Source organism: Crocodylus siamensis, chromosome 2, assembly GCF_052110815.1.
Source record: "Crocodylus siamensis isolate JL-2025a chromosome 2, ASM5211081v1, whole genome shotgun sequence".
Taxonomy (NCBI): Eukaryota; Metazoa; Chordata; order Crocodylia; family Crocodylidae; genus Crocodylus; species Crocodylus siamensis.
The window spans coordinates 75,730,510-75,745,608 of NC_143396.1; the positions used below are offsets into that span (position 1 = coordinate 75,730,510).

Genomic DNA, 15,099 nt, shown 5'->3' on the forward strand with positions numbered 1-15,099 from the left:
CCATTAAGTCTGATACTACATCTGCTCAGGTTTGTCTTAAACTCATTTTGGTCATTTTGAAAGTGGTTTATGCGCACTGAATTTCTGCTGTGTTACACATTTGAATTGGTTTTTGATCACTTATAAAAGTTTGTGTAATTTCTGTCCCTAGCCTTTGGGGTCTAAATTGGCCCCAAGCTAATGTCAAAGTGATGAGTTGTGTGAACCACTTATACTCGTTTCTTTTACGAGCACTGATAATCAAGCATACATTTAGTGAGTGTGTGTCATACATGGCATTCACACAGATTGACACTGACTACTGGGAATCAGTTACAGGGGTGAGCAAAATGCAACCTGGGGGCCAGATGCGGCCTGCCAGGCCATTCTATCTGGCCTGTGAGGCCTCTAAAAAATTTACAAAATTAATATTTATCTGCCCCTGGCCCTTGGTGGCTTGCCAAAACTCAGTAAGTGACCCTCTCTCCAAAATAATTGCCCGCCCCTGAATTAGGGCAAGATAGTAAAAAATGTATGAGATCACATTCACGTAATTCTTAATCCATTGTGAAATCATTTGAAATGAATCTCAATGTTTCTTCACCTTGTACTACTCAAGCTAAAGTAATTCTGTCAACATAATAATGTGAGATGATTAAAATAATTTAAATATTTTGCCTGACACGCCAAGAAGTTTAGAGTTGCACAGTATGAATTGAATGATTAGCTAAGAATGATTCCAAGAAGATGTTACATTTGTACTTGGAAGACAGAAGGTTTTTTTTTTTTTTTAAATGCTTCTTGCCTCTGGCACATTTTAAGTTGCTAGTCATTTCAGTTTATTTAAATGGTTCATTAGTAACAGTTCACTTGCTGCTCACAGCGGTGGGTACTCTATATGTCACCAGTTGCTGTATAGGTTCTCTGCTGTACCAGAGATTTAAAATTGAGTACTCACTCATTTAAAAATAAAATAAAATAAAATACTATCTTATGTTTCTATTACAAGTGAACCAAAGTTATTTTTTCAGTCCACACCTAGACTTTAGCACTGAGTATTCTATCCAGCAAGATGCTAACTATTGAGAGGTACTCATTGCTTAGTAAAGTAGGTAAGAATTTTTTCACTAATCTGTTTTTTGCCAAAATGAATCACTGAAGCCAAATACTTTTGCAGACCTATATTGAATTTGCTGGCTCTTTCATAGAAACAAATGAAGCAACTTGAGAAATGTATCAATCTTTCTTTTTTCTTTGCCATTTTATTTTGGCTTGATATTGGAAAATTCCACTTACATCTCGTGTAGCCCGTTAAAGCTGCATCTCGAGCCAGCCTCTCCTTGCAACCTAAGGTTGCTTTGTTTGATGCTGTGCCTGGGAGCTGATGTAAAGCATATTGCATCTTTGATGCAAGAAGCAGCAGCAGCAGTTTTGCCAGCATACTGGGAAGATTGGGCATTTAGGATGGGAAAGAAGCAGTTATCTTTGTTACAAAAACCGGAAAAAAATGTTTCTCAAGTTGCTGCCACTTTAGGCTTCCAGCCCCAAATATGAAAACAGTATTAATGCACCCAGGAGGCCACAGCAGGTGACTATTACTGAAAGACAGTATTCTTCTATGGAGAGCCTTTGAGTGGGACAATGAAAGAAGTCAACTTCTTTTGCAATATTGGTTAGCATAGAATCTGTTGTGGAAGTTCTGCAGAGCAAACTCCAGGACCCAAAAAATCTAGAGTCAGACAGCTCTTCTGAAGAGGACCCTCAGAAACAGTCGGGTATTTTCATTGATCTTAGTGGAGAAGGAAGGAAAAAGAAAAGTTCATGCATTGGCTCACGCTGCGGTGTAGCTAAACTAACCTCAGGGAAGCCTTCTTGATGTAGGTGAAAATATTGACTGGCTGCCTCTAGTAGCCATGAAACTCACCACAGGATGCGTAAAGGTGGCTATGAACATGCTTCCCTACTCTCACATGAAGGGTGAAGTCTTCATATGCCTTAAAGCTTCAGCCATGCATGTAGCAGATGCCTTGCTATTCTTAGTTTGTTTAAAAAAATCTGGTAGTGCTAGATTTCTATGCTGTTCTAAGGAGGGCAGGACAGTATGATTTGTGTAAGCTGAAAACTCAGGAAATTACACCTAGCTACTTACAAGTGGACCAGTGGTCAGGGAACTGACCCATTGGATCAGCAGCAGAAAGGCCAGCAACAGAAATTCCTGTTAAAATATGTACACCCTTCTATTGACAACTTACCATGCTTTTGGAAGACTGGATATGAAAAGCAGGCTTCCTCCACTGAGTTTTAAACAAACTGTTATGTCATTTCTAAACTCTGCAATGCTTGTGGCAACAGACAACTGAGCATATGTTGAAAAAGTGGTGCACAATACTGTCTCAGTTCTGTGAGAATTTCTGTACTGGGATGCAGAGGTGTGGGCAATTCTGCCAACAGCCAGGAGAACCAGCAGCCACCGCAGCTGCTTCTGTGAAGTGTATTGCATATTTAAAGAGTTCAAGGACTATAGGACTACCTGTTATGCCAACAGGAGTGTGAGGAAGTGGTGATCAAATGGAAGTAATTCCTTTACATGCTGGAACATCTATATAATCATCATAGACCTGCAGTTTCCTTATTCTAACTCTATGAGCTCATGAAATCATGAGCAATTAGATGCCATCCTCCAAACTATACCTGCTTAGGGATGCTCATAAAAAAATAAAATAAATGGGCATCATACAGTATTTTAATAAGGAGACGCATTTGGTTAGCAAGCATGATGTAGGAAACAAGTAAGTAATTCCCCTTCTGTGTGTGATGGAAAGAGAGCTGAGATGCAGGAAGATTCAGTTCCATGAACAGGGTGACATCAGTGAGTAACTTGTAGAGTTGACCTTTCTTCTGGAAAAGGACCACATCTGAAGCATCAGAAAGCAGAAATACTACTATGTGGTGATGTGTCTAGATCACTGAAGCAAAAGTATCTTAGGCTTCTTCTCTATCATGGAAAAGGAAGGCAAGAATTATCCAGGTGAAAAAGAGCCTGATGTAGTGCCTGAAATGTACTATATGTGGTGCTGCTGTGACAGACCACAAAAAATCAGGTTTTCTTTCTCACAGTGCCACTGGCTCAGTCACACAACTTCCTGCTGCCCCCAAAGAGTTCCCCCCCTACCCCCACCAGAGGGGCAGGTGCCTTCCCCACAACCCCCTTCCCACCCTGTAGCAGCTCCATCACCCAGACACCTTCCCCCAGCACCAGCAGGCACCATCCTCACCCCTGACACTGGGGCACCAAACAGTCCCCACACCCTGGCCCTCTAACCCCTGCTCCCCCTAGACTTACCTGTATCCAGCTACTGCAGTTGCTCCCACCACCCTACCTGGCTGTATACTGGCCACATGCGCATGCATGCACAGATGCACATAGCACCCCCTACCTCCAATCACCCCAACCAGCTCCTTGCACGCTAAAGGCTGCTAGCCTGCAAGGGGAAACCCACAGTTTCCTCCTTTAAACAGGAAAGTCCATGATTTTCTGCAGCAAACAGAAAGCCAGATCTCTGGTAAACATGCACACTGCTATGGCAAGCTGGGAAATGCAGTTCTACCTGCTTCAATGCTGAAAAAGGACTAGCAGAGCAAAATCTGGGCATTTGTCCATATTTCAAAAAACCACTTTAACAGAGATAGGACGGCCCAAAAAGAGGATATATTTAGGAAAACCTGGATGTATAGTAACTCTACTTAGGTCCATGCAGTTCTCCCTATATGTCTAGGTGATTTTGGTCATAAACATATCTTCAACTAACTTTAAGATGACTGCTTCTGTACACTGGACCTCTATTCTTTAGTCCAATTAAATTTTGGTTAGTCTTTCTGACCTGTGGGCATCCAGCTGTCATTCTGAACTCAAAGTTAATTTAAAACAAAGCTGTTAATGTTCCCCTAATCTTTCCCTCAAAAACCTACATTCAGAGTACATTCTCATGGCATTTCCATCATCTTTCCCACCTTTCAGATGCAAAACCTAGGCCCTGACTTTAATACAGCTCTCTCAAAATCACATAACTCCAAGTGGTATATAAACCTTATCTTTTTTTTGCTGATTATCTGTAAGATTCAGCATTACTTCCTAGGTCACACCTAAAACATACTCTCAATCCCATCACCTTGTCTTTCAATTACCAGAACTACCCCTTCTCAGGCTTTGATAAATGCCAGACTACCCCACCTGCATACATTCAAAACCCTGCTGCAAAGATCTTTCTCTGGATCATCACCTTGGACCCATCCCTCTGCACCCCTTTACTGGCTCCCTTGCAACAGATTTGAACAATCACACCAATACCCCAAACTTCCTTCAGTTCTCAGGCCAGTGTCAGGTCAGTAATAGGTTTTTATCATGCAATGGGGTCATAGTACTTCTTTAAAATGTCTTTGTGCAGCCCCATATTTGGGTGTGTCTGACATTCTGCCAACCAGGCTAAAACAGGAGACAGAGGTTAGTGTTTGGTTTGCAAAGTTAATACCATAGTATCATTTGGAATAAAACACAATTGCAGTATTTAAGTCTTGCGATATGAAAACTGCTGACTTTCTTAGTTTATGCATAACAAAGATACAAATTCCATGTTATTAAAGAACTTCAGACTGTCAGGGCTCAACTTATTATTCCTTACTGACTGTAAGTCAATACTCAATCAAATGACTGTTAAAGAAAACGTGCCAGTGACACAGCCAGCATAAAACCTGAAATAAACTTCCCACAATTTTTTTTGGCCAGCTTTCTAGATTTGTTCACCTTCTTTCTTTACTAATAGACTACATCATGTTATAAAGTCTGCTAGAAAGTACAAAGTTTGCTGTGATTTATGCCTATGCAACCTCCGTGATTTTAATAAGGTCAGTTGGTTAGTTGTGGTGTAAACAGTGCTAGATTTAACTTAAGTCAGTAGCTACAAACACACTGCATGGCAGTTGTATTTCAGTCCATCCTTGAAAACATTGCTTGAAATGTCAGTGATTATTAGATTATATCTACTTTAGCTTGAATAGCAGCTACCAGAATGTGTTGCATTCTGCAAGGTGATAGCAGAATGGAATTTAGATTGTTTTTGAAAGGTGTCACCGAGCGAGATGGTCAGGGGCCTTTGGGAAAGAAAATTTCCTAACCCCCTGGGCTAGATGCCAAAAAAGGACGCAGACAGCACAACTGAGGTGGCATTTAAACAGCTAAGTCCAAATGAGCAATGGATGAAAACCTGACACAACTGCTTAGATGCTGAAGAAGTCATTTAAAGCATTGGAGATGTGTCAGAAAGCATGGGGGCATGTGTCCTCTCTGACTGCTGTGCTGGCAGTGGGCTGCAAGGCATGGGGCTACATCCTGGCTGGAGCCAGGGCCTGGCAGCAGTGCAGGTGGCAGTGACGATTTGATTTCTGCCCTGACAGCTGGGCATGGGGCTGCAGCCCAGCCAGACCCAACACCCGTCAGCAGCAGGGGTGGCAGTGGTGCCCAGCTGTGCTCTACTCCACACCCCACACTGTGGTGGAGGTGTGTCAGCACTTACATGTTGCCTGTGGCTTAAAGGCATTAAAGTACTGCCTCTGCATATTTCCAGAGTGGAACTATCTCAGCATATATACCACACAAGTCCATTTTGCATTCTTAAATAAGACATTACCATGCTTCAGTCCCCTGAGGGGCATGAGCCTGTCTGTAGTCTGAGCTTGCCTAACCTGATTGAGGTAATTCTGTTCAACACCAATCACAACAACCATGGCTACTTCTGTTCAAAAGCCTAGTGGGATGAGGTGGCAATGTCAGTCACCTTTTATGTAATAACCACAACACATGATGCTGGTGTACTAGGAGAGTGCCCTCATAACTGAGGTACAGAATCGGAACACTTCCTGCTTACTCTCTCTCTTTGTGGCTTCATAAATCTTTCAGTCATAGCTGCATAGCAGGCCAGGTTAAACAGGAGGGTTAATTACTACCAATTCCAGCCTAGTACATAGTTTGGGGATTAGGATCCTTTTATAGGAGGTGGGATATGAGGTTTTGAATCCCCCTGGGCTGAAGAATGGTTATCCCCAGTCTCCTGCTTCCCAAAGCAAGTGCTCTAACCATGAGGCTATTATGTAAAAGGCATTCTTCCAAGTCTTAAAAGAACAAGAAATGCCCCTATACTTAAATGGATGAGTTTTATACCTAGAAGTAATTTTAAAAAGTCTCAATAGGTGCCTAACACAGGGCTGCAGGTAAGTGCCTAAATCTGGGAGAAAGACAGGGTTTGAAACACATTCATCTCTTCAGTGTTTCCTAGTAGCTTGTTTAGGCATCTTCCCACTCAGCATCCTGTCCTGTCTTTTGCAAATCCCTTTCTAACTGTTCAACCCTTTCTTTACTGTATAGAGAACTTCAGTACCCAACTTGAATTTCTGACCCCAACACCTAGAGCTAAGCACCTAAAAATAAGATGTGGCTGCTGAGAATCACAATACCTAAATCCCTCTTGTGGCTTAACCCCTGACATCTTCTTAGCAGCTTACAGAAAGTGAAAGGTGGAACACAAAGCCATAGGGCACTGTAAGACATGACAAGTGGCATAGGGGAACACAGGGAAACTAGAAGGAAGAAGGAAAAAAGGAGACACTAGGGTAATTGGAGGAGACGGGTAAATGAGATGTTTACTGCTAATTGACAGGCTCAAGTGGGCATATTTTAAGGCAATAAAGAGAAACTGTTGTGGATGGTTCTATATTGCACTGCACTCTTAATTTGGGAGTAATCTAAGAAATATCAACCTCTAAAAACATTCCTCATGACTATTGTTAATTTTAATCATGCAATTTTCAAGCATTTAAATGAAAAATGAGGATTAACTGTATGGGATGATCTGTCCCTCAAAATAACCAGCCAAAACATTTAATTATCAAAACATTGTAGGAAAAGCTTAATATCCTTTCATACCTATGATTTCAGATAATAGCTCCCTGTGGTAGCTGAGATATAATACATAATGAACTTGCAAACCAAATATTGGAGTGCACATCAGAAGATAATACTATGTATGAACTTGTTAACTGTATTCTTAGAAAAAGTAAAGTAAATTTAAATTAATTATATGATGTAATATAATCCAATCACTAGAAAGAGGACTCTGTAATGCAATGTAATCTATAAAGAATTGTCTTTCACCTTTCTGGAAAGAGCTGGGTATGCTTGCTATTGTTGGACGTAGATTATCAGATAAAATGAACCACTAGTCTGATTAAATGTGGTATTTTCTATATTTGGTCCATTAAAACTGCATGTGGAGTTATAAACGTTGCCATTTTATAAGGCTGGGAAAAGGAACATGGATGTTTACCTATTGCATTTCCAGGGATAAGATTAAATGCAGGAAAAAACACATACATGCTAACCAGAATGTTAGACATTTTTAATGATGAACTATTTAGTTTCAAGTGAGATGCAGCTTTGGGGCAATAGTTTGTCTCTCATGAAATTGGCTAGATTGAGAGTTAGTGACAAAGGACCATGTTGTGACAAAGGCTCCAGAAGTACTTGCAGCTAGCTAACATGTGCTATAGCTGGAATTCCATTATCATCTGAATCAGAAGTGTGTGGCTATCTTAGTCTGAAGTCAGGCAAAAAGCAGGGCAGGGTGACACTTTAGCAACTGGTTCAGAGAGGCACGAGCTTTTGTAGGCAACAGCCTACTCTACTAGATGCAAATCCTAGCTGATAAAGTAGGTTGTTGCCTAATAAAGCTCATGTCTCTCTGAACCAGCTAATCTGTAAGAGTAAAGTGCCACCCTGCCCTACCTTCTCTTGATAATTTGTATCATTTGAAATCATGAGCAAATATTGGACCTTGATGCAGAGTTAACTATCAGCTAGAGCAGTGAGTCACAAATCCAGTTTTTCCCACCCCGCACTAAGCATATTGTTCCTCATTTCCATGCAAGGCTATGTGTTTGCACCCGTCCATTTCTGTGTATATGTGGAGCCTTCTAATGTCGTCTTCTTACTCCCTCCACTGTAGCAAATATGAGCAAAATCTCTCTGTTAAAGAGAGATTCTCCATTACCATCCTAAACCAGGTTTTGTATCTTTGGTTTAATTTGCTAGCAAGCTTCTCATCAATCTTGTGCAAAGTAAGGTGATTCTTTGGGACTCAGCCAGATTTAACTCATTCATTTTATACAAAAAGCACATGCAATAGATTCTTAAGACACTCCAGCACTCCATAGGAAGAAGTAGAATCATCTGTATAGCTATCCAAAAATAAAAATTATCACATGGGTGGGTTGTTCAAATAAACCAGAGGGTGGCTTAGATCCTGGCTGCTTGTAGAATTTTGGTGGATCCCACTTAAACAACATTAAATGTTAACAAATTACTACACCATCCCAATTACACAGCTTTAAAACAAATCAAGGGAGAAAGTTTGATTTAACTAAAGGCAAGAATGGAGTTGTTGTCAAATCTGGGTAAAATGCAGGAATTCCTTACCCTGAAGCCAGAGTTTAGTTCACTAGATCATGCCTCCTCTTTTTGGAGAGGTCACTCTGGCTTCTTAGCACATCCTAGACGCTGACTGAGCTGGCTGGGAAGGTACTTATTATCTATGACAGCGTAGGTGGCATATTTCCACAACTCCAAACTGCTCTGGAGCCCTCCCAGAAACACAGCAAATATATACTGGATTTACACAGTTCCCCAAAGCCAACTCTGGCTGGTTTTATGAAGTCCTTTGAATCATGATCTTTAGGAAAATTCAGTGAAGACTTTCCAGCCTACCAGCTGGATTAAATTAGTTCACAGTTTCAAGGACAAAGGTTACAATAACAAGATCATATGGTAACTCAATTAGATAACAGAGTTACTTTAATGGTTCTGTCACTATTTGTTAGGGCAACCTAACATTTTTTCTAGGACTCACGGAAGAAATGCAATCCATACATGCAGACAATGCAAGAGCACTTGCACAGCTCACACAGGACAAGAGGGAGTAGGAGCCAAACTTTTATAAAAGGGGGAGAGCATTGACCAGGCTAGAATGCCTGACAAAAGAAAACCATTTTTGCAACAGTATTTGGACTTGGATTTGACACCTTTTATGTGCATCAATGCTCTTTTACAGCCCCCAAGGCCTGAAACAGACTCCCCCCAGAGGTGGTGCAGGCACCTACTCTGGACACTTAAGAAACATTTGGATGCTTATCTTCCTGGAATCCTTTGACCCCAGCTGACTTCCTGCCCCTCGGGCAGGGGGCTGGACCCAATGATCTTAGCAGGTCCCTTCTAGCCTATGAAATCTATGTCCTACTTCTGGACTTTAGGGGGTTAAGGGACCTGGTTCTGTGTGGCTGTGGACTGTAATAAATGATTAATAGTCACTGCAGACTCTCTCTCTTTGGTCACTGCAGCTGTTCTCGTTCATATTGCAAAAACAGCATTTTTAATGGCGTTAGGTTTCTTTCCACTTCTGAGTGTGGCATGAGGGTGGGGGGGAAATCTTTTCTTCTAAGTAACGTTCTTAATAAGACCTGGTGCAGTGAGTCTCTAGAAGCAGCTGGGCCATGCTTTTTAAAACTTCAGTTCAGCATTAAAAAGTTAGTAGCCCACCTGATGGCTTCAGCATTGCTCCTGGAGCTGACAGGGCTCCTATCTGCACAGAAGAGGGGCTGTGCACTCAGGCAAGCAGGACTCCCCTTCAGTGGGAGAAGCTGGGGCCCAGACTGCTAGATCTGAGGGGAGACTCTCTTCATTTTTTTTCTATTCTTTCTTTTTTTTTTTGCCTTTTTTAATCTTTCTTTTGTCTTTCCTTTCTTCCCCTTTTCCCTTTCTTTTTTTCTCCTTCCTTTCCTTTCTTTGCTTTTTTCCTCTTTCTTTCGTTGTTGCCCCGCCAGCTCTGACCCTGGTTCCCATACTCCTTTCCCCAGCTGTCGATGTGCCCGAGGCCAAGCGCAGCCGCGGGAGCTGCCCAGACCCTTATCAAAGGCCGGCGCTCGTTCTCAGGCCAGAATGCGGGGGGGCGGGCGGCCGGGCCCTCTCCTCAGGGCCGGGTGCTGGCTCGGGCAGAGGCGGGGCGCCGCGTTGGCCCCGGGGTGCGCGGGGCTCCTGCGGGCGGCGGGGCAGAGGCCGGGCCAGGCAGCGACCTCCCCTGAGGAGCCGGGCGTGAGGCGCGGGCGGGAGGGAGGGGCGGGAGCGAGTGCACTGCGGGGCAGGTGACACGGGGCCCGGCGCCGCTTCCTGCCCCGCGGGGGAGAGCAAGGGGCCGCCCGCTATAAACCCCGCGGGCCGGCGGGGAAGCGCCCAGAGTCGCGCCGAGCTCGCACAGCGCCGGGGGGCGGGGGCGGCCGCAAGCATGCATGTCAATGGCAAAGTGGCGCTGGTGACCGGGGCGGCGCAGGGCATCGGCAGAGCCTTCGTGCAGGACCTGCTGGAGAAGGGCGCCAAGGTCAGTCCGGCACCCAGGGGGAGGGTGCGCCCGCAGCGGGGCTGCACCCAAGCAGGGGGTGCTTGCTTGGATCGCCAGCCCCGGCTCCAAGCTCTCCCGTGCTGGGCGAGGAGGGGGAGGGAGCCGCTCCCCTGCGCCCAGCCCCTCTCCCCTGCAGCTAGCTACCTGTTGCGCTGGTGCCCCGAGCAAGTGCTGCCCTCCCCGTGAAGGCTGCCCTTCTCCTCCCCGCCTCCCCCTCCATCAGCTGCCCCCGGCCCCCGACTAGCCTTCCATCCCTGCCGTCCCACCGCCACCTCTTCTGTCCTCCCCGCACAGGTAGCGCTGGTGGATCGCAACGGAGAGGCAGGTGAGGAGAGCAAAGCTGCCCTAGACGAGCAGTTTGAGCCTCAGAGGACTCTGTTCATTCAGTGCGATGTGGCAGATCAAGAGCAACTGAAAGGTAAAAAGAGCGAACCCGTCAGCACTAGGCACTCTTTTAACATGCAGCGACCTGAAAACCAAACCAGAAAAACAAAATTAATAATAATAAAGCTCGGGCTGCTGAACCAATAACTGTGCAGTGAAGGTGTGTGGAGCGCAGCCACCTCCTGAAGGCTTATAGGAGTGACTCAAGGAGGATTTGTTTCTGCAGCATGTTATTCCCACCCTGTCTGCCTTTGACTGGGTTACTTGGCACATGGTAAAGCGAAGGTAAAGGAGTCGCCCAGTATTGTGTGAAGTTTAGGGCTGGAAAGGACCTTGTGGGATCATCGGGTCCAGCCCCCCTGCTCTGGGCAGCAAAGACCACTGGGGTCAAATAACTCCACAAAGGTGTGCAGCCAGCCACAGTTGCGCACAAGTCTCTCTGTAAGATAGTAGCCACTATTTTTCTGATGAAGAAATTCAAACGCTCAAGCTGAGATCCTGCCATTTTAATGAGGTTTCAGAGCAGGCTCGGTTGTGTTTTTTCACCTCACCAAATTGTTAATTCTGCTCGCAATTATGCTGTTTGCCAGTAGATACATCTTAGTCAACAGAGCCCATCTAGATTTCTGCAGCTCCTCACCTGGCCCTCGATGCTGAAGAGGGGGCATTGCTTTAAAAAGAGAGAGAAAACAGCATAATGTTTTGAAAATAAAGGGCATCGTGAGGCTCTACAAGCATGTGTCCATCATGTATATACCCTCATTCAAGAAATACACCTCATTATAATATAGTTCACTTTTGTGTGTGTGTGGCATGATGCAACAGACAACCCCCAAATATTTCATAAGACCCACAGAAAGTCAGGGTTGGGTTGTGTCCATTTTGGTGGTTTCATTCAGAGGTTGTGTCAGATTTGAAAAGAAAAAACAAGTTGGTATCACATTTGCTGAGGTGCTTTCCATGGAGAAGTATGTATCGGGCTTTAAATGGAACATTTCACTTTACTTTGGCTTCATAAATTCTATCAGCTGCTGCCTTAGTAATGATAACTTATTTTAACTCCTGTTATTTGGAGCTTGTCTAGGATGCAGTAGCTTGATGGTTCACTGCTTTGAGTTAGCATAATTATATTATACCTACTCCACAGTTAGGTTGCCTAGCAAAATAGATTCATGAATGATCAATCAATGAATTTAAATTAATGCTGCTAGCTTTAGAGCCTACAATCTCTGGTCCTTGAATCTTTTACAGACAATAGCCCTAATCCTATAACCTTGGCAAAGAGAATCTGACTGACTTCCTGGCAGTCTAAATGGGGGCATGCATCTACCCTTCTAAAACAAGTTGCAAGTATTAGGGCCAGTATCTGCATTCACATACTGCAATGCTTTCAGGGTCCTGTTATCACAGCTGCAACCCTGCCATGCTCATGAAACTGCCTTCCCATCAAAATCTGGTCTGCTTTGTCCCATCCTACTTTTGCAAAGTCACTTTCAACCATTTTTCCCTTCTAAGGAATTTTGGAATGATCACTGGCCTGTATTTGTACCTGTCTTCCTCTCCTTTTTATAAAGGATCTTCTGATTTGTTTGAATGGCTTTGGACTTTCAAAGGATGACATTGCATGTTACTAAATTTGTTTTCATTCTTTTGTACAATGCCATGGGCATTGGCCACAGAACTAAGAACACAATATGCTACAATGATTACAAATTAATGCTAAGTATTATTGTACTACTTTCAGAAAAAAATACACCAAGCCAATTTGCATTTTGAAATTCTGGTGACAATGCTGGTTCAGAATGTCATTTTTCTTTTCTGTGGACGCTAAACAGATGTGATCACTGCAGCCAGACAACCTGTTGCCAGGAATACACTGTATAATCTAATCAACTTTTATTTCAACAGAGCAGTACAAATAGTTGAAAAATATTCAGTTCTGTTCCCAATGTATGAACTAGAAAATTAAAGTTGGTCTAATTCACTTGCATAGTTTTATGAATAATACACCAATCATTAAGAGTGTGAATTTAGCAAAAGGTTTATTACTAGCTTATTGTTAAGGAAGAAGATTTTCAGCAGTAAGTATCAGGGATAGTATTACTGGGACTGTATAGAGAGCCTACTAAAAAACAAGTGAACCATAAAGCCAAGTTTTAAAATTCTGGGATTTAATCAAGGCCTCTAAATAGCTTTCCAAAACTGCCTTGATTCTGCATGGTGGATCCCAACTAAATGAACCAGTAGTACTTTTGTTGTAGCTAAAGGACTTCAGTTGACTTTGAGAGTAAAATATTGGGTCCCTGAGGAAACATAATTGGACAATGCTAGGTTCAGAGACTGAACAAGAAATTGGCAACAAAGTTAACAGAAAACAGAAAAAAACATAAAGCTAAAAATAGAGTCCAAAAATGTCAAAACATTTTAGTGATAGATAGCAGGAGAAGTTAGCTTAATGAAACCTTTGCTTTCACTTCTTTTTTTAAAGTGATATGATGTTCACATGTTTAAAAACCAAGACTGGGTGGGCCCCTATAATGATGCCCAGCCTGAAAATGCCATGCAATATATTAGTCAGCTACCCAATGATTGCCCTAACATGGGAGAATACTTCAGAACATAAAGCTGACTAGCATAATATAATATAATATACCCTATGTGACATAAAGCCGATAGCAGTTTTTATCCATACACCAACACAAGAGCATGGCAATGATGCCATTATACATTTGGAAATCTCTGGCTTGTAGAATGGCCCTCTAAGGACAATGGGAAATGTTCACTACTTCATATATCAGCCTTATAAGAGTGTGTGGTGGGGGAGATGCTATTCTAGTTCCTTTAACCTACCTAAATATTGTTATTTGCTGTCAATATACTATACTTGGGGAATGGTTAGATCATTGCTGTAAGCATTTGTGAAACATTACCTGCTAAAACAGAAGATTTTTAACACACTAAGCAGAGAAGTAAATATACTTTATTACATCCCATTTGTAATATTTTAAATGATGGAAAACAAGAGAGCTAAGGAATTTTTTCCCTCGGATTTTACTGTAGGAGCTTTCAATAAAGCAGTTGAACATTTTGGAAGGCTGGACATTTTGGTTAATAATGCTGGAGTGAATAATGAAAAGGACTGGGAAAGCACCATACACATTAATTTGGTAAGCATTCTCTGTTTTAAAATCTTCATACTTCCATGCTGAATTTAGAAATTAGAGCTGAATTTTTCTAACTGGCCTAAAGGAGTTAGGCACCAAAATTTTACTTAATTTTCTTCAGGCTCATCTTAAAACCACAGTTTATTGTTCTTGGCAAAAACTAATGTAAAGTTCATAAGGAGACTACGTGCAGTAGATCTGAGTGTGTAAATTTTTTATATTTTTTCTTTGACCTAATGTCTATATTGAGTGGGAGAACATTAAGAACAGAAATTACAGCTTGAGAAGTGTGTTAGGTAGTATTTATACACCAAGGTTAGGACAGAAATTACACACAAACCAGTACAAATGATCAACAACCAGTTCAAATCCATATCACAACAGAAATTCAGTGCGTATAAACCTTCAAAATAGCCAAAACCAGTTTAGGATAATCGATTCAGACTTAACTGATTTAGGTTAAATTGGTTTACTGAACTTCTGTCCCAGATCCTCTCCAGATTCAAGTTAACTCATAGTCCCCCAGCATCCCAGGATGCTTCCCACTTCCCGTGTAAATCCCTGTCACAGGGTGGGCAAGGGTGCTACACGTACACTTGATGTAATGTGCCATTAAATGGCAAATGAGCCATAAAAATGTTCCACATGTAATGTAGAACATTTTTATGGCTCATTTGTATAATGCCTTAAATTTAACACATGGTAGGGGCTGGCTGTCAGTTGATGGTCAACCCTGGCCCCAGGCTGCAAGCTGGGGAGTGGGGCTAGAAGTCTTCCCCAGCTGCGGACTATAAAGCCTGTGCCTCACAGTTCTGGCCAGGCTTCTGGGGATCAGAAGTTCCCAGGAGGCTTTCAAGCTCCAACAGGGAAGCCCTTCAGCTCCCACTGCTGGAAGTTGCTGACATGCTGTGCCAGACTGCGCGAGGGCTGACTGGACTCCTTGGTATGGTCTTCAAGCCAGAGTCAACAATCAGCTGATTGCCAGCCTGGCTGGACCTGCAGGCACTCATCTTTCAACTTGCCTGTGCAGGAGGAGCCCATAATTATGGTTAGGATTGTGATCCCAGGCTCCCCCT

At 42.9% G+C, this 15,099-nt stretch overlaps 1 protein-coding gene across 1 annotated transcript in view; it reads left to right on the top strand.

The window, feature by feature from the left end:
- Positions 1-10,195: 10,195 nt before the first annotated feature.
- Positions 10,196-15,099, top strand: part of HPGD (15-hydroxyprostaglandin dehydrogenase) — a 37,682-nt gene continuing 32,778 nt past the window's right edge. The window contains exons 1-3 of the mRNA XM_090036163.1: positions 10,196-10,454; positions 10,770-10,893; positions 13,920-14,026. Coding sequence (XP_089892289.1) covers positions 10,362-10,454; positions 10,770-10,893; positions 13,920-14,026 — 324 coding nt within the window. The 5' untranslated portion in view covers positions 10,196-10,361. The remainder of the gene's footprint in view (positions 10,455-10,769; positions 10,894-13,919; positions 14,027-15,099) is intronic.